General features: G+C 35.2%; 2 protein-coding genes across 2 annotated transcripts in view; both read left to right on the top strand.

Annotated features, from left to right (window-relative positions):
- Positions 1 to 9476, top strand: part of LOC115219338 (dynein light chain 1, axonemal-like) — a 36115-nt gene extending 26639 nt beyond the window's left edge. Inside the window, exon 11 of the transcript XR_005001903.1 lies at positions 9461 to 9476. The gene's annotated coding sequence lies outside the window, so the exon portion shown is untranslated. The remainder of the gene's footprint in view (positions 1 to 9460) is intronic.
- On the top strand, positions 745 to 17378 carry LOC115218753. Its single transcript, XM_029788662.2, has 4 exons — positions 745 to 888; positions 8355 to 8498; positions 12846 to 12926; positions 16882 to 17378. The coding sequence occupies exons 1-4, from the start codon at positions 841 to 843 to the stop codon at positions 17236 to 17238; spliced, it is 630 nt and encodes a 209-aa protein (XP_029644522.1). The 5' UTR covers positions 745 to 840; the 3' UTR covers positions 17239 to 17378.
- Positions 17379 to 20453: the final 3075 nt, after the last annotated feature.

Here is a 20453-nt window from a genome sequence, read left to right as displayed (position 1 = left end):
GTATATGTTGTGGTTATTTCCTCCTTCTAAGGGAAAATAAACGAAAATGTTCGAAAATGTGACGTCATAGTCACGACAGGAACGTCTTTGATATGGCTAAACTAATTGTGTAAATATTAATGTCTAACTGTCCGCTTTATAACGTTAACCTTTCGTCCACTTAGGAATGTGGAGATAGAAATAAAGTAGATTGAAAGTGTGAGCATTTTTATCACAGACCAGGACAGATAACAGCATTTATAATAGACCTCAGTATCGCTCTTTGCAGTAGCCAAATTGGCCATGACCTTCCTTTTAAGGAATATTCCTTTAACAACAGCAAACACGTATATAAAGTTGTTGGCTGGTGCGGTCCGCATACCCCACGCTACATCACTGTCAGTAATGGTTTCAAATTATGGTACAAGGCTAGCAATTTTGTGGGGAAGTGGTTAATCGATTTCTTCGACGCCAGTGCTAAATTGATACTCATTTTATTGATCCCAAAAGGATGGAAGTTAAAATCGACCTCGGCGGCATTAGAACTCAGCCACTATCAGTAATACCCGTTCGAAATACTTCATTCTGCAAAAATGTGACCCTGATGCAATTTGTCTTTTCTTTCCCCGTCAACACAATACACCGCCGATGGGATTCGAACCATTGAGCTTTTTTAGTCAGTGATCAAACGTCTGATCTAATGAGCCAATGACGAATCCATTCGTTTTGTTCATTGTTTCAACCGAAACTGCTGCTTATTGATGACGTCATTTCTTGATTGTCGTCTGCAGCCGCCGACTCTCAATCTAACTTTTTTATCTTGGTGAATGAACGACTTATTTTACCGTGAATTAACTTACTATGACGAAGACAAAGTTTAAACTACCCGCTTCTGATGAAATTGACTGGGTATGGATTTTATTGTTTATTGTTTTTATAATTAAAAAAAAAAGAATGTTTAAAAATAGGGGGGGGGGGAGATTTGCAGAAGAGAGGAAAGAGAAATAATGAGTTTTAGGGAATCACGTTTTTTTTGTATTTATTTCAGTTGTTTTTCAGTTGGTTTTATTCTATAACGTTTCTCTTCATTCTTCTTTATTAAAAGTAGTTACAGATCACAATTTTCTTATTTGATTCTATTTGATCAATAGAAATATTAACACTACATGTCTATCTTTACACTTATCTATCTATCTGTCTATCTATCTATCTATCTATCTATCTATCTATCTATCTATCTATCTGTCTGTCTGTCTGTCTGTCTGTCTGTCTGTCTATTTATATATACATTCATACATGTGTGTGTATGTGTGGAGGATATTGTAAGTGTATGCACTTTCTCTCTTTCTCTCTTTCTCTCTATCTATCTATTTATCTATCTATCTATCTATCTATCTATCTATCTATCTATCTATCTATCTATCTATCTCCTGAGTTATCTAAATGAATTATACATTCAGTCTTTTATTGCCAGTGGTGTCCCTATTTGGTCGCAGTTATTGGACGGCAACCAAACAGGGGCACCACTAGCAAGAATTTTTGTCAATTTTCGTGACTCTAGTAATCATTTCAGCCTGGTACTTATTTTAGTGATTTCCTTTTATCAATAGATCACAAAACATATTCACAAACAGGAACACAACCTGACAACACAAACCCCTCACATATAAAGTATATATATATATATATATTATATATATATATACATACATATGTGTGTGTGTGTGGTGTGTGTAAAATGTGTTTGTGATATAATATATCATATATATATATGTGTATCTATAGATATATAAATACATATATATGTATGTGTATGTACTATATAGTATGCAATATATATATATATATATATATGTACTCAACTTGATTAGAGGTTGTAATAACCTCATGAAGGGATGGTTTCATCCAAGGAAATGCTGGTTCAATACCTAGTATTTTGGAAGAATCAATTTCCTTATAATAATTGGTATATATATATAAAAACATATATTTTATATTCATATAAAAGAAAAAAAAGAAAATGGAGATTGGGAAGTTAATAATTATTTATTATTAACAGCAGACTAATCATCATGCCTTACAGCTGTTTCAGTTAATACTTTGTAAATATTAAGTAAATATTAAATTTATATATCCTGAGCATAATATCTTCAGAAGGAAAAAATATGCCCTTGGATGTTTTATATGTGTTTATGGATTCATTATAGCAGACTGAATGATATTGTTTATGATTTATATTGTTATATGTTTTTACAAACAAAGTTGTATTATTTTTGTTATTTATTTTTTTCTTTGTTCTTTGACAAGAAACCTAACCCCTTGCCTGAATATATAACAATACAAATCATAAACAATACCATTCAGTCTGCTATAATGAATCCATAAACACATATAAAACATCCAAGAATATATTTTTTCCCTCTGAAGATATTTTGCTCAGATCATATCAATTTAATACTTACTTAATATTTACTGAATATTAATTGAAACAGCTGTAAAGGATGATAATTAACCTGCTTTTTTTTACTTCCCAGTCTCCATTTTCTTTTTCTTCTTCTTATTTATATATATATATATATATATATATATATATATATATATATATATATATATATAGTTAAATAGATAGATAGATAGATAGATATGAACATTAAATGACAAATATGATGATGATGATGACGATGACAATGATGACGATGACAATGATGACGATGACAATGATGACGATGACAATGATGACAATAGCGGTAGTGATCGTGGTGGTGATATGAATATAGGTTTATCAAATATCATACAATGAACATTCTTGATTTACTAAATTTATCTCTGCCTCTAGTGGATGTGTGATAGTTACTAAATGGCAATTAAGATCAGGTCCACATGAGAAAGGGAAATAATCCCCAAAATCAAGAATTCTCCAAAGTACAAGCTTATTGTCTGGAGATAACAGGACACTCATGAACATGTATTTCTAGCTCATCAGCCATCATCAGCACTACAGTACAATTGTCCAACCTTATTTCCAGTCGTCAAAGGACTTACATTTATACAAAAAGCATAAAATACATTTGTAGCCTAGCTAACTTGTATAATTTGCCACTGACTACTTTGTGTTATTTCTAAATAACATTATGCAAAAGGTTTGATTTAATGAAGTCAATTGGCAGATCTATTTCTTACAGGTTATTCCATTACTGTGAGCAGTGTTTTTTTCCTATTCAGGCCCGTATACTCTGGAGTCATTCTGCCTAATCTGCTCCTCCTTCACATTCAATTTCATCCCCTTTCTAACTATTAGAAGTCTGTGAAGTTTATGACAGTAAAACTCCCTACTCAGTATACTGTCCAGAGCAGTCCTCGAGTTTGACCCCTTCTCTCACAAAAAGGCTACTTGGGATGGACTACCATCATTCAGCTTAGTAAGTGTCCCTACTTCAAAACAAAAATTGATCCTGAAAATTGTCTTACACATTACAGGGTTTTTAATGTGCCCTACTATGGACTATTTAGCTATTGGATTACATATCAACAACATTCTTAACTGAAAGCCATTCTGCTTAGTCAAATTTGTGTAACCAACAGCACTCAACATCTTTAAATTACCAATATATACTCCCTATCTTTTGTTTCTTCTATGATTACAACAAGAGCCCTTACAATCAAATCATTTCATGGCAGTTGCTTCTTTAGGTCTTTTGGAACCCATTTTATCATCTACAAAGAAACATGGGCCTGGGAACAGAGGGTGCAGGCACACCTTCTAAAATTTCTTGTGGGCACAAAATCAAAATTTGCATGCCTATTTATTCTTCTCAGGTTTAGAAAACAGTGCATTAAACGTGATATGTAAAAAGGAGCTTGAAGGTAGGTTTCTAGTCAAAGAACAAAGAACAAAATTAAATAACAAAAACAAATAAAACCTTGTTTGTAAAAAACTTTGGACCTGGGTTTGTACCCCTCTTGTGGAAGGATCCTGACCAACCCCATGTGACTGAAAGGGGACAAACGAATTTCAATAAAATAAAGAATTGTGTGAACTGTCAGAAGTTGACAGTAGTACATTTGACAGTGTTGATCATCCATATTGGTTACTGTGTTTGTTTAATATCGTAGCTACATTTGGAGTAGTACAGAATGCATTCTGTGTGAACATATTAATTCTGTAAAAAGTTATTCTAGATAACCATATCCAAATATTTATTTGGGTAATACTATTCTTATACCCAATCTACACAACTCACTACATAAGTAAATTAAGTAAACTCCTTAAGTAAATTTCATTCCCGGAGCCAGTGCAAAGAAACATATAACTGGTGTAAATTGAACTGGTTTGCAAAATAGCTTTTTACTATTGGGAGCTACAAAGTAAACTTCTGAATTCAAGAGAAAAATTGTTGAGAGATAACAAGGTTTCATTTTATGTAGATCCAGTATTTATTTTTCTTCAGTGCTATCCTTACTACAACCATAGTTTACATTAGATATGACTTAGCTCCATCAGTATTTAAACACAGTGCAGTAAGGTATTTTGTTGATTGAACTGAGAATTTAGGTTCTTAGGATTATCAGTTCAGAGATGCGATGTAATATGTGCAATAGATTAGAACTAATGATTCTTAAGTCTGCAGCTCAACACCTCATCCAGTTTTAACTAGTTCTCTATATTCGTTGTTCTTTAATCCCAGATCAGCCTTAGTTGAACAGTGCAGGTAAAGCAGTGTAGTTAAGAATTTTGTTTCTCAATTGCATAGTTTGAAGTTCAATCCTACTGAACAGCACCTTGGCCAATTTTCTTTCAAAGACTTGTGAATGACATCTGGTCGACAGAAACTATGTAGAAGCCCATTGTCAGGACTAGTTGTGTTCTTGAGTGGTTGGCTTAATCCATTGCCCAATTTAACACCAACATCTGGCCATTGGGTATCTTTAGAAGAATACACTCTATTGTAAGCATTTAGGCCAGGCCTCCAGTTTTAGGATAACTTCTCAGCAGTCTTACAGGCTCTCATCTTGGTTCAAGATATACATTATTCCACATATTTCTCTCCTTTTTACTTTAACCTCTCAACACCAGGCACAGAGCCACCTCCCTCAATACTGCACTCCAACTCTGTGAGTGGATCTTGTCTTGCATGTAACATGTTGACTCCACTAGTGCTGGTGCCATCAAAAATTCACTCATACGTACTAATCAAACCCTGTCAAATCATCCAACTCATCCCAGCATGGAACATGACAGTTAAATGATGATGTCTCCTTCTAGTTTTTAAGATGTGGGGGGGGGGGGAAATTTCACCACCATTTTTTTTTTATAGCATGTTGAGCAATCATTTAGAAGCTCATTCTTCACTGGTTAATCTTTTATTTAGTTTATTTGTTTTGATTATATATAATGTCTACTTTTTCAGGTGAAAACAGCATATGGTATTTTCATCAGAAGAAAATTGTTCTCTCCTTTTGAATTTTAAATTAGTTAATCATATAAACCTACCCTGCTAAAGGTACTTCATTATCATTAACATCATCATCATCATCGTTGTCATCATCATCGTCATCATCATCATCCTCATTGTCATTATCATCATCACTGTTATCATCATCATTGATGCAGCAGTAACAACAACAGCAACAACAACAACACAAGTATTTCTATCATTACTCTTTTCATTACCTTTAGCTCATTTTTCAATGTGGATATAGGCTTTCAGTGTCTCTAAAACAACATATCATTTATATCCAATTGTCCTTGTCAATAACAATATAAACAAACATAAATATTCTTATTTTCTTATCTAGAAAATAAGAATATCAGCAAGTATAAACTTGATTGTTGTAATTATAGTCAAGTATGAGAAAATACAGTTTATATTCTTATTAGGAACAAGATTTATTATCAGTCACATTTACTATCCTGAATTGTAGTATAGAATACCACATTTGCTTTCTGTATAAATTAGGCCTTTAGGGCTTACTGAACAGATTGGTATTTAGAGCTGTTCTCAGAAATGGCCAAAACCGCTTAGGCATGTCAGTACTTGTTATCAACACATAATATCTAATTCTAGACAATGTATACCATTGAGCTCAGAAATAAATGATCCGTGAATATTTTTTACAACTTTTTATTATCCTCCGCCTTTCAAGTTTTATTTGGTTTTGTTCTATGAGATTTTTTTTTTTTTTGCTATTTTTTTATGGTTTGCTCTAGAGAAAGAAGCTACATTCATAGCCGGTCACAGACCCTCTGTGACTGGTGAAATCATTGCATTTAATGTCTCTCTTAAACAGCTGGGTGGTAATTCTCAAGGATTGACATTCAGGAGAGGAGAGACTAGACAAAGTTGTTAGCAGTACTTGAAGTGAGAACACAACACGGGTAATGAAAAAGAAGAGATAAATGAGTTGAAAAGCCTTAGTGACAATGGTTTGCAACTCAGCAGTTTTAAAGAGAAGAGGCCAGTGTAATAGTAATGGAAAAGAGAAGAGGCCAGTGTAATAGTAATGGAAAAGAGAAGAGGCCAGTGTTATAGTAATGGAAAAGAGAAGAGGCCAGTGTTATAGTAATGGAAAAGAGAAGAGGCCAGTGTTATAGTAATGGAAAAGAGAAGAGGCCAGTGTTATAGTAATGGAAAAGAGAAGAGGCCAGTGTAATAGTAATGAAAAAGAGAAGAGGCCAGTGTAATAGTAATAGAAAAGATGAGAGGACAGCACAACTGGGCCAAAGGTTGGAATGTGTTGGTGAATGACTTCATTACCAGTCAGTTGGATGGCCTTTTTTGGATGCAGCTGTGGAATGTGCATTGCTAAAACTTGGTAGGGTCCATTCATTTTGAGGGTAATTTCATTCTGTAATGTTAATCAATGACTATTTTTGTACAAGTAAATGGCATAATAATAAAATAATATATAGAACGATATAAAGACGATACCTGTTTGATGAAAAAGCGACAGTAGATATGACCAAAGGGAGGGCAAAGAACACACACACACACACGCACGCATGAGGGAGGGCCGAAAAGTTCATAGACTGACTATAAAGGAGTGATGCTAGGGCTGTAAAATCTTGCATGCATTAATATCAACTCTTCTTAGTAATAACTGCATTGTTTCTGTTCAGGTAAACTGACATCTGACTGTTCAAAGAAGACTTCAAAAATAACTCATAACGAATTCTCTTGAAAAGGGAAAAAATGTGACCAGCAGAAAAAGAATTTATTCCCTAAGGACATTCATGCTGATAGAGTTGCTACATTAGGGGATGACGTGCCAACTTTATCAACAGTGTAAAAGAAGGCAGCTGAATTTTGGAGGGGAAGAGAAATTCTTGAAGATTATCCAAGGTCTGGATGTCCGACAACCACCACCATCAAGGAAAACATCGATCATGTTCACCACATGGTGATGGATGACAGGCAATTGACTGTAAATCAAGTAGTCAAAGCTATTAGCACATTCCATGAGAGAGTTTAGCATGCTATGCATAATGAACTTGGCATGGCAAAGGTTTCTGCTTGGTGGGTGCCATGTCTCTTAACACTTCATCAAAAGTGCACCAAGTGGGTGACATCACAGGAAAATCTAACATTATTTGAGACAGATCCAGCTGGTTTCCTTGAACGTTTCTTAACCCAGGATGAGTATTGGGTTCATCACTTTAGGAGAGAAACAAAGAGACAGCCTGTAAAGGTAAATGTTGAAGAGAACTTTTGGATGTAACTGTAAAGTCTAATTCTTAATATGCAGACTTGGTCACAGATCTGGCACGTAAAGACTGGTGAATTTCCTAGGAAAAGACATAACTTCTGGCTAGCTATCTCCACCCAGGTCTTATGAAAGTTTTGTTCTCTGTTCTTTAATCTGTGTGACACTGCTTTTCTATAAAGTCCTTAAGAAAGAAAAATAAACCAATCAAAATAAGAAAAATGATTGGTTCAGTCTTCAAATACAAATATATACTTTCATAAAACTTCACTAAAATATAACTTTCTGTCTCAGTCCCAACTAAAAATGTGTTGTGCTGATCTTTTTTAGTCCCCAGTTTGGCTCTAATCAAACAGACATTTGATTAAATGCATTCCAGTCATATTTACCCCAGATTATTCATTTGGGACTATATTATCAAATGCATCCTTGATTTTTCATAATGGTAGTGTGTAAAATTGGGAAAAAAATTGGCTGCCATTTCTAACATGTAGAGCAACCATATAGATGTTTTTTTCTTGATACATGCAATTGTATTGTTGTTAAGCTCCATTTGGTATAATTATAGGTATATTGAATGGTGGACCACCATAATTGTATGATAGGTATATTAAAGCATGGTATAAAGTATATTAGCTGTACAATTTATTAGACTAATATATTTATCTTTGTAGTATGACCTCCAAGGAAAAGGTGTTACCTTCCACAACTGCTTAAGAAACACTACTACCACAAAACTGATGCTAGAAGAACCATTTCTGAAAATATCAAAAGAGAGAGCAAATGATCAGCCCTTACCATTTCACCAGAAAACAATGGTAAGGACTAGTTTTTGTTTCCTATTTTTTTTCTTTTTGTAATAAGTGGTAAAGCAGATTGGGATCATGTAGTACCAGATGGATATCATATGGCATCAAATTAGTTGCAAGCAGTACTAGATTATACAGTACCAGGTTGGTGCCATGAACTTCCATGTAGTACCATTTAGTACCATGTAGCACCATATAGTACCATGTAGTACTGTATAATATCAGATTAGTACAATGTAGTACTAGGTTAGTACCATTCAGTATTAGATTAGTACCATGTGTTACTAGGTTAATTTCATGTGGTATCAGATTAGTACCATGTGGTGCTATATTACGTATTTGTGTTTACCATTTGATATTTGCAAAGAAAAGAAAAGGCAGTGAGTTGGCAGAATTGTTTGCTCACTGGGCAAAATGCTTAGCGGCATTTTGCCTGTCTTTACGTTCAGAGTTCAAATTCCACCGAGGTCAACTTTACCTTTCATTTTTTCAGGGTCAATATAATAAGTACCAGTTGAGTATTCAGGTCAATACAATCGACTTACCCTCTCCCTTGAAATTGCTGGCCCCTTGAAAGTTGATATAATTTATAGACTCAACTTGAGCATATATCTGGTATAATGTAGGTCTGTGGATCAATGACTTTCAATCTTTTCACTGCCAAGGACTCCTTTTATATAGAAACGAATTTTTCAATGGATACCAGGCTTTTTGAAAGATTTGTCTACTGAATAATCCAATCCTATAGACTTACAACAAACTTGTTTATCCAGTTTCATCTCACAATTGAAAGATATATGCCATTGAAGAATTATATGTGACTAATCTTACACTTTACACTACAGCCTTTTAAAATCTTGAGCAAAATTCATGCTACTTTTGTGAACCCCCTGGGGTTCAGAAATACTTGCTGGGAACTACTGATGTAGATGTGAAAGGAAGAGAAAACATGTGTGATGTGATGTGATTAGATGTGTGTGTATGTGTGTGTACATACATACAAAGTGACATAAAAAGTGTTTAAAGGAAGTGCAGAGGAAGAAATACTGCTTAATAGTGGGCCAACAATTAGATGCAGCTTATAATGAAAGACTAGTTTACCAAGCAGATGTTTTGTTGTTTTTTTCCCCACTAAGTGTAAATAACTGACCAGTTCATCACTTATTCAGATAAAACACAGAATTCAAGGACATTAGCGGAAGTCCATTGATATCATCCTGCATTTAAATATAGTGTATTAGGCTTGGTTAAATATTATCATCATGCAGTTTATATCATGTATGTTGGCTATGTTGTCTAATAGAGTAGGAGTTGGATTATGATGTCCAAACGTTTTTGATAGCAGGAGGTTATTTGCATAAAGATTTGGTAAATCAACATAGAATTAACAAGAGTTGTTGGTTCACCTCTCCCAATCTATTGATGCTGACGCTATTATTAGTGTGGTTATTATTGATTTCTGTCTTACCCTTCCTTCCATTTTTCTTTTTCTTTTTTTTCATTCAACAAAAATAAGTGAATTTTTTTTATATGAAATGCTATTATTAATGTTGTTGATATTGATTATTGATTTCTTTTCCTTTTTTTTTATTCATTTTATTCATTTAAATGTACTCCTTAATAATAAAAATGTACACAAGAAAACCATTTCTATTTTGTATGGGATGGGTGTATTTAACTGAATCAACTCTGGTGCATTATTAGCACATATTTTATTCACCCTGAATGGAAGAAAAATAAAGTTTATGTCAGTGAGATTTGAACTCAAGCCATAGAAAAGAGTCACAAAAGACTAGCATCAACTATTTCTCCTAATTCACCATCCTGTTATACTGTTAATATAATTTCATTATTGCTATTATTATTATTTTTATTTTTGATATTATTCCTGAAGTTATATGTACCTAAATCAGAAACAAGTATTGTTACAGGTAAAACATTGATTTTCCTGAAATTTTGATTCCAAAGCCATTCAGATTATTGGGGGGGGGGGTTCTAAGCTGGGATGGTTACACTCAAAATTAAACAAATGGGTGGGATACAATGAGTAAGTGAGGCAAAATAAATATTTCAGATTTCTCCCGATTTTCTCCTTATTGTTTGAAACCATTACATTGCAAGTGTTGCATCAGTATTTTGTACTGTTGCATCATCATTGGAAGTAAAAATTGGTCAGCTTAATTGTTGCTGTTGGAAGTTAAGAGAGTTTATAACTGACAGAGGAAATTTTTTCACAAGTTTGACCCGATTTTAATTGAGGTTGCTAATAAAATATCTGGATAATTTTTGGTTTTTATTGTATTTCAAGATGGACATTTTTTTTCTCACCAAATAGACACACACACTATGTATTTGTTCTTCACTCGTATATTACTGTTTTTATTTTAACTCATGTTCATTGTCTGGAAATCTTTCATCACACATCTGTGACCACTTCAGTGACACTTTCCGTCTTTGTGTGTGCTCTTGCTCCACGTATTTCATTCTGTTCTTCTATGATGTGTATCGTTATACGCACATGTCTGTGTGTGCATGCAAATACATGTGTGTGTGTCATTGTTCTTAATAACTCTACGACCTTCCACCCAACCCCAGCCCCTCCACCATTGTTGCTGCTGCTGTCCTAGGAATCAATATTCTTTTCTCTGTTGGATTCCAGGTCAATTTTTTTACCACACCAATGTCTAATTAGATAATTTTTAATTTCCAAAAAATTATGTCTAAGTGAAGCAAAATGAGTAATGACTAATTTCGACAATTTTTTTTTAAAAACTGCATGGTGTGTAAAAGTATCAGGAAAAGGGCCACTCCAGCAAATTATAAAAAAGCTATAGAGAATATTTTATGTTGAAGTTTTGGATTTGGTCAAGTTTCATTAATTTCATATCACATGCCATTTTTCCATGATCCACTTTCATTTGACCAAGATATAAATCGTTATCACATTTCTGATCTTTCTCATGTCTGAAGATGGATATCAAAACTAATAGTATTCTAATTATTGTCACTGTGTTGGTTATGTGAATATTTGATTGTGAGAAAGGAAAAAATGGCAAATGTTTACTTGTTCTTTGAGGAAACTGGATAACTTGCTGGTACCATATTATATGTGTATAAATCTTTTTTTTTTTCTCAAATCTACTTCTAGGGAATTGAAGAGGCAAACTTACCTTATTCTATCTTACTCATTTTGACCCACTGAAATTTGTCTTCTGTATGCTCAAAGAGAACAGAGATAATTTTCTGAAATAGTACTCTGAATATGTTATAGTGTTTATAATGCATTTAGAGAAGGTCATTTGCTTAGCTGATATAGTTTTTGTAAAGTAGTGATCATTTGTAAAAAATATGCCAGAGCAGCTAACTGGCTTCCGTGCTGGTGGCACATAAAAAGCACCATTCAAGCATGATCGTTACCAGCACCGCCTTACTGGCACATGAAAAAAACATTCAAGTGTGATCGTTGTCAGTGCCACTGGACTGGCTCCTGTGCAGGTGGCATATAAAAAACACCATTTGAGCGTGGCCATTGCCAGTACTGCCTGACTGGCCCTCGTGCTGGTGGCATGTAAAAGCACTCACTACACTCTCGGAGTGGTTGGCGTTAGGAAGGGCATCCAGCGGTAGAAACTCTGCCAGATCAGATTGGAGCCTGGTGCAGCCATCTGGTTTGCCAGTCCTCAGTCAAATCGTCCAACCCATGCTAGCATGGAAAGCGGACGTTAAATGATGATACTTTTTCTCAAGTCAAAGATACAGTAAATATTACACATTGTGCCTCACCTCCTTTTATCAAATTTACATAAATAATTACATGTAATACAGGTAAGTACCTGTATATTAGTGTAAATGATACTAGTTTATTACTACACTGTGCAAGGTACTAGTAAATTAATCTGGTGGCTGCAGGAATTTTAAGTTCTAGCTTGTAAATCACTGCTGATTATAAGAAGCTCCAAATCATCAATGTCTGGAAAGTTGTTGTTTTACCTGTAGTCATAGTATTATAGGTGTTGCTGTTGTTATTATTTGATATAATTTTAATATCTATTTTGTTATTAGGCATCAAGCTGGCAGAATTGTTAGCACACTGGGTGAAATGCTTAGCAACATTTCATCTGTCTTCACATTCTGAGTTCAAATTCCGCTGAGGTCTACTTTGCCTTTCATGGAGGGGGGGGTCAATAAAATAGGTACCAGTTGAGTACTGGGATTGATGAAATTGAGTTAACCCCATCCCCTGAAATTGCTGGCCTTGTGTCAAAATTTGTTATTGATATTTATTTTGTTATTTTTGTATTTATCTAATAGACTTGTTTGACAAAACTAAGCATGTTTAGTCCTGTCTTTTTCCAGGTTAATTATAAAAATGCCCATAAGTTTTCTGAACATGACAACAGAAATATTTTTGATACAGATTCGGCATTCTTTGATTTTGTAAGTATTCTATGTTACTATGAAAACATTTCAAAAAAGAGTTTAGTTGTTTACTTTGTTGATACAGCACCTCTTAATCAATAACCAAATTACTTCCTAATCGTCAGTTGACATGCTCCTGTGATATATTTTACTCTATAAGTTCACACACACACACACACACACACATATATATATATATCTGTGCGGGTGGCACGTAAAAAGCACTCACTACACTCACGGAGTGGTTGGCGTTAGGAAGGGCATCCAGCCGTAGAAACACTGCCAGATTTGACTGGGCCTGATGAAGCCTTCTGGCTTCACAGGCCCCAGTAGAACCGTCCAACCCATGCTAGCATGGAAAACGGACGCTAAACGACGATGATGATGATGATGATACTATTACCTGATTGCTATCTAACAGGGATCAGCAAATTACAGCCTTCAGGCTCGAATCTGGCCCTCGGCCTCATTTCATCTGATCTGCAAACTTTATTGAATATGTGATGTTACATTATAAAAGGTCTTTGATTTCTTTATGTATCTTTGGTTAGCAAGGAGTAAAATTCAGTGTAGGAAAATAGGGCAAAAATCTCGTTTTCATAATGGCCTCAAATGAATTAATTTTTCATATTAATACAGGAAACAAAAATTAAAAAACAAAATTCCTTCACTTTGTAAAAACTGAAAGTTTCTCCAGGTATGATATTTAAATTGAAAATGTTTTCACCACCCTAAATGAACGAAGCGACAGAAACTAGTAATGCCCCCAATACTGTCACTATATAGTTTACGTGAATATTTGATTCTAAGAAAGACAGAAATGGCAAATGTTTACTTACTTGTTCATTGAGGAAAGCAGATAAACTTGCTGGTACCCTGAACCCCTTCATCCTCACTAAAAATGTTTTAACTCTTCACTGCCTGTCACACGATACATCATATCATACATAACACACACTCGTTTTTATGGAAGCAAGAAGTCAGAATCTTTAGCACACCAAACAAAATGCTTAGCAGCATTTCTTCTAACCTCCAAGGTTGACTCTACTTTTCAGCCTTTCAGGGTCAATAAAATTAATACCAGTCAAGCACTGAGGTCGATGATATACCCTAAAATTGCTAGCCTTGTGTCAAAATTTGAAACCAATTTGTATGTTATTAAATTTGTAGCAATTCTTATATTACAACAGATGATGTTTAACCCTTTAGCATTTAAACCAGTCATATCCAGCCCAAATATTTTATCGGTTGTATGTTCAAACTGGCTAGATCTGGCATGTTGCACCTACCCTACAAGGCCATTCTAAGAATAAACAATCACATGATTAAAATTTTGAAGCTACAAGACAATGTAGATAGCCACCAGCTATGGTGTGGGTGGAGGAGGATATCAATGAAGAGAGAAGGTGGGAAGGGGTGAAGAGAGGAAGTAGGTGTCAGATGAAGAGAGAAGAGGAGGAGAGTCAGATGAAGAGAGGAGGATAGTTGAGCCCATTTGGTGCAAAGAAGCAAAGACAGAAGATTAATTCCTATTCCTGTTCACGGCAAAGGTGGGAGTCCGGATGGCCCCTGTGCAAAGACAATCCAAACACAGAGATGTTTTGTAGTCAATGACCAGAGAGCAGAAATGGCGAGAGACCAGGGTGTCGTTGCTGAGTCTTATGTATCAAGGGTGCTCTGTGAACCAGTCAGCCAAGCAGTGTCCCATTTGGCCAATGTACAGAGAAGGGTAAAAAGAGCAGGTGATGCAATAAATGACATTGCCAGAAGTGCAGGTAATGAGTCAGTGATATGATAGGGATGATGATAGGTGCCTGTAAGGTTTGTGGTGTTGGAGAGATAGGAGCAAGTGCGGCAGCATAGGCAAGAGCAGGGGAACGAGCCAGGTTGAGAGGTGGGGTTAGGGAAGAAACTGTGGATCAGGAAGTCATGCAGGCTGTGAGCTTGTTTGAGGGAGGGAAGGGGCAGGTTGGGGAAGATATGTGAAATGGAACGGGTCGAACTGGAGTCATTGGAAGGCTCAGAGAATGGTGCATTGGAGGGGCAGAGTGAAGGGGTGGTAGGTCAGGAGAAATGAGTGATGGGCAACAGTGGGGTGTGTGTGGGGAGAGAGGGCAGAGGCACAGTCCACAGAACATGCTCTGGTAAGGGCTGTATGGATAGTGGTGAGGGGATATCCATGAAGGATGAAGTGGTGAGCCATGAGTTGAGACTGAGTCTCAAAGTCATGGTTGTCACTGCAGAGCCAGTACAGATAGAGGAATTGGGAGTAGGGAATGGAGAGCTTGGTGTGGGTAGGGTGGGAGGAGGAGAAGTTAAGGCATGAGTGTGAGTTGGTGTGTTTGTAGTGGATGCAGCTAGTGAGAGCAGAGTGGTGTATTTTGACCAAAATGTCAAGAAATGTGTTGGAAATAGTGCAGGAGAATTCGAGGGCAGGATGGAAGGACTGGATAAAAGAGGAGAGGGAGTTTAGTTGTTCGTAGTAGAGTGAGGTCACAACGATACAGTCATCAATAAAATGACTGTAGAGTTTTAGGGAATGGGACCAGTGAATCATGAGAATGTTTGAGCCTCAATGTAGCCAACGAACAGGCTTACATAGTTGAGACACATTCTCATTCCTGTGAGACTTGTTGATAAAACTCACCCAAGAACAAGAAGCAGTTGAGAGAAGCAAGTTCAGCCAAACGAAGAAGTGAAGAGGTGTCAGGTTGGGGGTTGGGTCGAAGGTCTAGGAAGTTTATATATATATAAATATATATATAATAATAATAAAGGATAAAATTAATTAAATAATTAATAATTTTACTAAAGTAGTTCAATATGTTAAAATAACCTTTATTGGTAACCTTATATAAAAATTCTATATTATAAGCATAATTATAATTAGGGTTCAGCAAATTGCTTCACCACATACCGAAATTTAGAAATAGCAGTTAAATACTATTCCTCTACTATAAGATATCTCCCAGACAGCAATACTCTTATTTTACGTGGATAAAGTATTTAACTGCTATTTCTAAATTTCTGTATATGGTGAAGCAATTTGCTGAACCCTAATTATAATTATGCTTATAATTATAGAATTTTTGTATAAATATGTACATAGGTGCAGGAGTGGCTGTGTGGTAAGTAGATTGCTAACCAACCACATGATTCCAGGTTCAGTCCCACTGCGTGGCACCTTGGGCAAGTGTCTTCTACTATAGCCTCAGGCCGACCAAAGCCTTGTGAGTGGATTTGGTAGACGGAAACTGAAAGAAGCCCATCATATATATATGTATGTGTGTATATATGTTTCTCTGTGTGTGTGTCCCAACATCACTTGACATTGATGCTGGTGTGTTTACGTCCCCGTAACTTAGCGGTTCAGCATAAGTACTGGGATCGATTTTGCCCCAGCATAGCCACAGTCTAATGACTGAAATAAGTAAAAAATAAAGCTAAAACTTTTGCAAGCAGATGTAAACCTATTCTCATTTGACAGATTTTGCTTCCCTTTTTATAAGATAAGATATAAAAAGGAAATAGTTATATGTGTTATTATTTTGTTTAAAAACATATTTATGATCCCTAATGTGATATCCATCATTGCAAAATAATATTAATAATAATAATAATAATAGTAATAATGATAATGATAATGATAATAATAATAATAATAATAATAATAATAATAATAATAATAATGATAATAATAATAATAATTTTAATAAATAACATGAATACTGATTTCAAATTTTGGCACAAAGCAGCAATTTTGGAGGTGGGAGTAAGTCAATTAGATTGAACCCCAGTATTCAGGTGGTACTTTTTTATCGACCCCCAAAAAGATAAAAGGCAAAAATCAGCCTTAGCAGAATTTAAACTCAGAATGTGAAGACAGTTGAAATGCTGCTAAGCATTTTGCCTGGCATGTTAATGATTCTGCATGTTTTTTTGCTTAAAATTATTTTTCTCTTATTTTTTGTAGGGAAGACGTTGTGCTGGACGAAGGCAGGTTAATGGAGAAAATTTTTTCAATCAAATTAAAAGCAATCTACCACTTAGAATGGATGACACAGATGTGATACCAATCTCTACATATTCGGCATCATTCCAAAGATTAGGGCATTTACGTCAGTCGGTGTCCTATAGGCGTTTTCCTAAAAAATATCCTAATTTGCAACCTGGAGCAACAAAATTGGGAACAGATACAACAACTTGGTATGCTTCCACAGATGAACACAAAGATTCCTCACAATTACTACGAAATAGTCTCCCAATTTGTACCAAAGGAAACTTATGGAAGTTTTCATATAGAGGATCAACAAATGTTTATCCAACTTAATCATTTTTACATCCAGATATATATATACATTTTTCTCTCCTTATTTAAGTAGTATTTAGGATTTAGTTTGACTAAATGACTGCATATATTTTCAACTGCCTGAAAAATTATGTTTTGATTGATTAAAAGGTTAAAATTACTATGACATGTTATTTCTTATGTGATATTTGTTGCAAATAATAAATAATTTCTGTTATCTTGGAGACATAATTATAGTTGAACGAAGGGATATTTAAGCAGTATTCAGGATCTAGTTTGACTAAATGACTGCATATATTTTCAACTGCCTGAAAAATTATGTTTTGATTGATTAAAAGGTTAAAATTACTATGACATGTTATTTCTTATGTGATATTTGTTGCAAATAATAAATAATTTCTGTTATCTTGGAGACATAATTATAGTTGAACAAAGGGCTATTTAAGTAGTATTCAGGATCTAGTTTGACTAAATGACTGCATATATTTTCAACTGCCTGAAAAATTATGTTTTGATTGATTAAAAGGTTAAAACATAATTATAGTTGAACGAAGGGCTAGTGGCTGTGGCTTGATGAGTTACTACTGAGAGTAAAAATGAACCAAAAAAATTGGTTCTAACAAAAAGTTAATAATATATTTTGAATATACTATATATTCAGTACAAAAGCAAGAATTGGTGACCATGGCCTTTTACAGACCTTGGATTATGTAGTTGATGTTAAATTTGGCGTTTTTTAGGTTGATAAAGTAAGTGAATGTTGTCTTGAGTCTTAGGACTCACAGGAGCCAGTTATCCAGTTTTCATGACATATAAGAGACCAAGATCACAATATTCCCCTTGATTGGGATGCCAGTCTGCTGCAGAGTTTCTTATAGCTGAGTGGATTGGAACAATGCAAATGAAGAGTTTTGCTCAAGAACACAACACACCGCCCAGTGCAGGAATTGAAACTACAGTCTTGCAATCATGAGTGCAACACTCTAACCACTAGGCCACATACCTACATTGTAGGTTGATGTGTGTAAAGAGAATATAATGGGAAAATTCCAGAAAGATGAAAGTATGGGAATGAACAAAGTGTTTAGAGAAATATTTTGAGAAGATGAGTTAAAGAATTTGTATCAGATGAGTTTCGGTGGCTTTATTATACATATATTATACACATGTGAAGGCGCATGGCTTAGTGGTTAGGGTATTTGACTCATAATCATAACATTGTGAATTCAATTCCTGGTGACACATTGTGTCCTTGAGCAAGACACTTTATTTCACATTGCTCCAGTCCACTCAGCTGGCAAGAATGAGTAGTACCTGTATTTCAAAAGGCCAGCCTTGTCACACTCTGTATCATGCTGAATCTCCCTGAGAACTATGTGAAGGGTACACATCTCTGTGAAGTGCTTAGCCGCTAACACATTAATTTCACTAGCAGTTAAATTAACTGAAACATTTATTGTTGTAAGTGCCAGTTTATTGTAGAGTGCCAGTTTTTGGGTTTTTTTATATACATGCAGAAGCAGATACACAATCAAACCTGATTCATGGAAACCTTACAAACTTAAGGTTCGTAGGGTCAGTAACTAATCAAAACTGAAATATATTCTGGCCCTGAAGAGAGAGCCCTAGTCTTTAGGATACAGTTTTAGTAATGTTATATTTTTGACATCTTAAGAAATTATCAGATTCCTTGAAGTTATTTATAAGCAACTTTGAGAATTTTTGCCATTTGTTGTTTATTTAAGGGTAAATGTAATGGAAAACTATTTCTTTGAAATTTTAATAATAATAATAATGAAATTATTGTATACATTGCTCAGGTGCACCACAACTTGTCAAAAGTGCATATAAAGCATATGCAGTAATGTACAAATGTCTTGGAAGTGAACAGTGTATGAGTCAGATACATGCTTGCGTGTGCATGGAGGGGAGAAATTCAGGTGTAGTGTTGGCGAATCTCAGGAAGCATTGAAGTTTTGAAGGATGCAGTACTCCAACAACTAACAACTGATGCTAGCAGTTTGTTCCATACTTCAGCAACTCTTAGCATGAAAAAATGTTTCCGAAAGTCATGGGAACTGTGCTGTTTTCTGACTTTGTAAACATGTCCATGGGTGTTAGACAGGTGGAGTTTGAAAAGGTGTTTAAAGTTATTGTTAGTAAGATGGTTAATAATTTTATGGGTGTCTGCCAAGTCAGCTGCCAGACGTCAGAGTTTCAATGTATCCATGCCCAGGGAAGTAAAGCATTCAGAATATGGCAAATGCCTGATGGAGGGTATTCTCTTGGTTGCACGTCGCTGAACAGTTTCCAAGTGATTAATATCCTGGGCAAGATAGGGGTTCCAGACCGGTGATGCCGCACCATAACTATATAAAACCTCAGATAGATAGCCAGAGAGTGGCTCACAAAGGACTTGGTAAGTGATGCCAAGACACCCTCAGCCTTCTTGGCAATTTTAGCAATGTGTTTTGTCCAACGCAAATCGCTGTTGACAATAATGCCCAGGTCACGTTCACAAGAAGACTTTTTGAGGAAGCAATTTAGTCTTGATGGTGTTGAAGGAGATGAAGGCTTTAATCTGAGACACTCTTAACCCTAACATTTATCTAATTAATATCCTATCTCTAGTATCATCTATTTAACATCCTACTCTCTAAATCAATTGATATGTCTACATTAACTCAAATGTCCACATTTTAAACTTCCTGATAGATTCTTATTTATTGCTGTGATTATTTTGTTTTACATCCTCAAAGTAGACAGCTTTGAGAATTCATACATCCTCTTATTTTCCAAATGACAAGGGAAATAATGAAAAATATCTAAAAAGGAAATATTTCCCAACTGAAATTATGATCCGTAAAAACAGATTCACACACACACACACACACAAGCATGGCTCTGTAGTAAGAAGCTTGCTTTCCAACTATATGGTTCTGGGTTCAGTCCCACTGTGTGGCACCTTAGACAAGCATCTTCTATAGCTCCAGGTTGACTAAAGCCTTGTGAGTGAATTTGATAGACAAATACTGAAAGAAGTTTGCCGTGTATGTGTGTGCATGCGTGCGCACGTGTGTGTATGTGTCTTCTTGTCTTGACAATGCATGATAGTTGTAAATGAGTGTCAATGTCATATATTCATTTCCAATATTTTGTGTGAGCATGCCTGCCCATTGAAAAATATTGGTTTCAGTGGTGGCTCATAGATAAAATTAGTGGGGGGGGGGGCTACT

This window comes from Octopus sinensis, linkage group LG14 (genome assembly GCF_006345805.1).
Source record: "Octopus sinensis linkage group LG14, ASM634580v1, whole genome shotgun sequence".
In the NCBI taxonomy this organism is placed as follows: domain Eukaryota; kingdom Metazoa; phylum Mollusca; class Cephalopoda; order Octopoda; family Octopodidae; genus Octopus; species Octopus sinensis.
Note: the sequence above shows the minus strand (reverse complement) of the source record. Positions and strands in the feature narration are given on the sequence as shown.

Excerpts from the sequence above, each read along its gene's own strand:
- LOC115218753 (XM_029788662.2), top strand. The coding sequence starts at position 841 with ATGACGAAGACAAAGTTTAAACTACCCGCTTCTGATGAAATTGACTGG. Across the intron at positions 889-8,354 it reads CTTCTGATGAAATTGACTGG|TATGACCTCCAAGGAAAAGG; the intron begins GTATGGATTTTA and ends TTATCTTTGTAG. Across the intron at positions 8,499-12,845 it reads CATTTCACCAGAAAACAATG|GTTAATTATAAAAATGCCCA; the intron begins GTAAGGACTAGT and ends GTCTTTTTCCAG.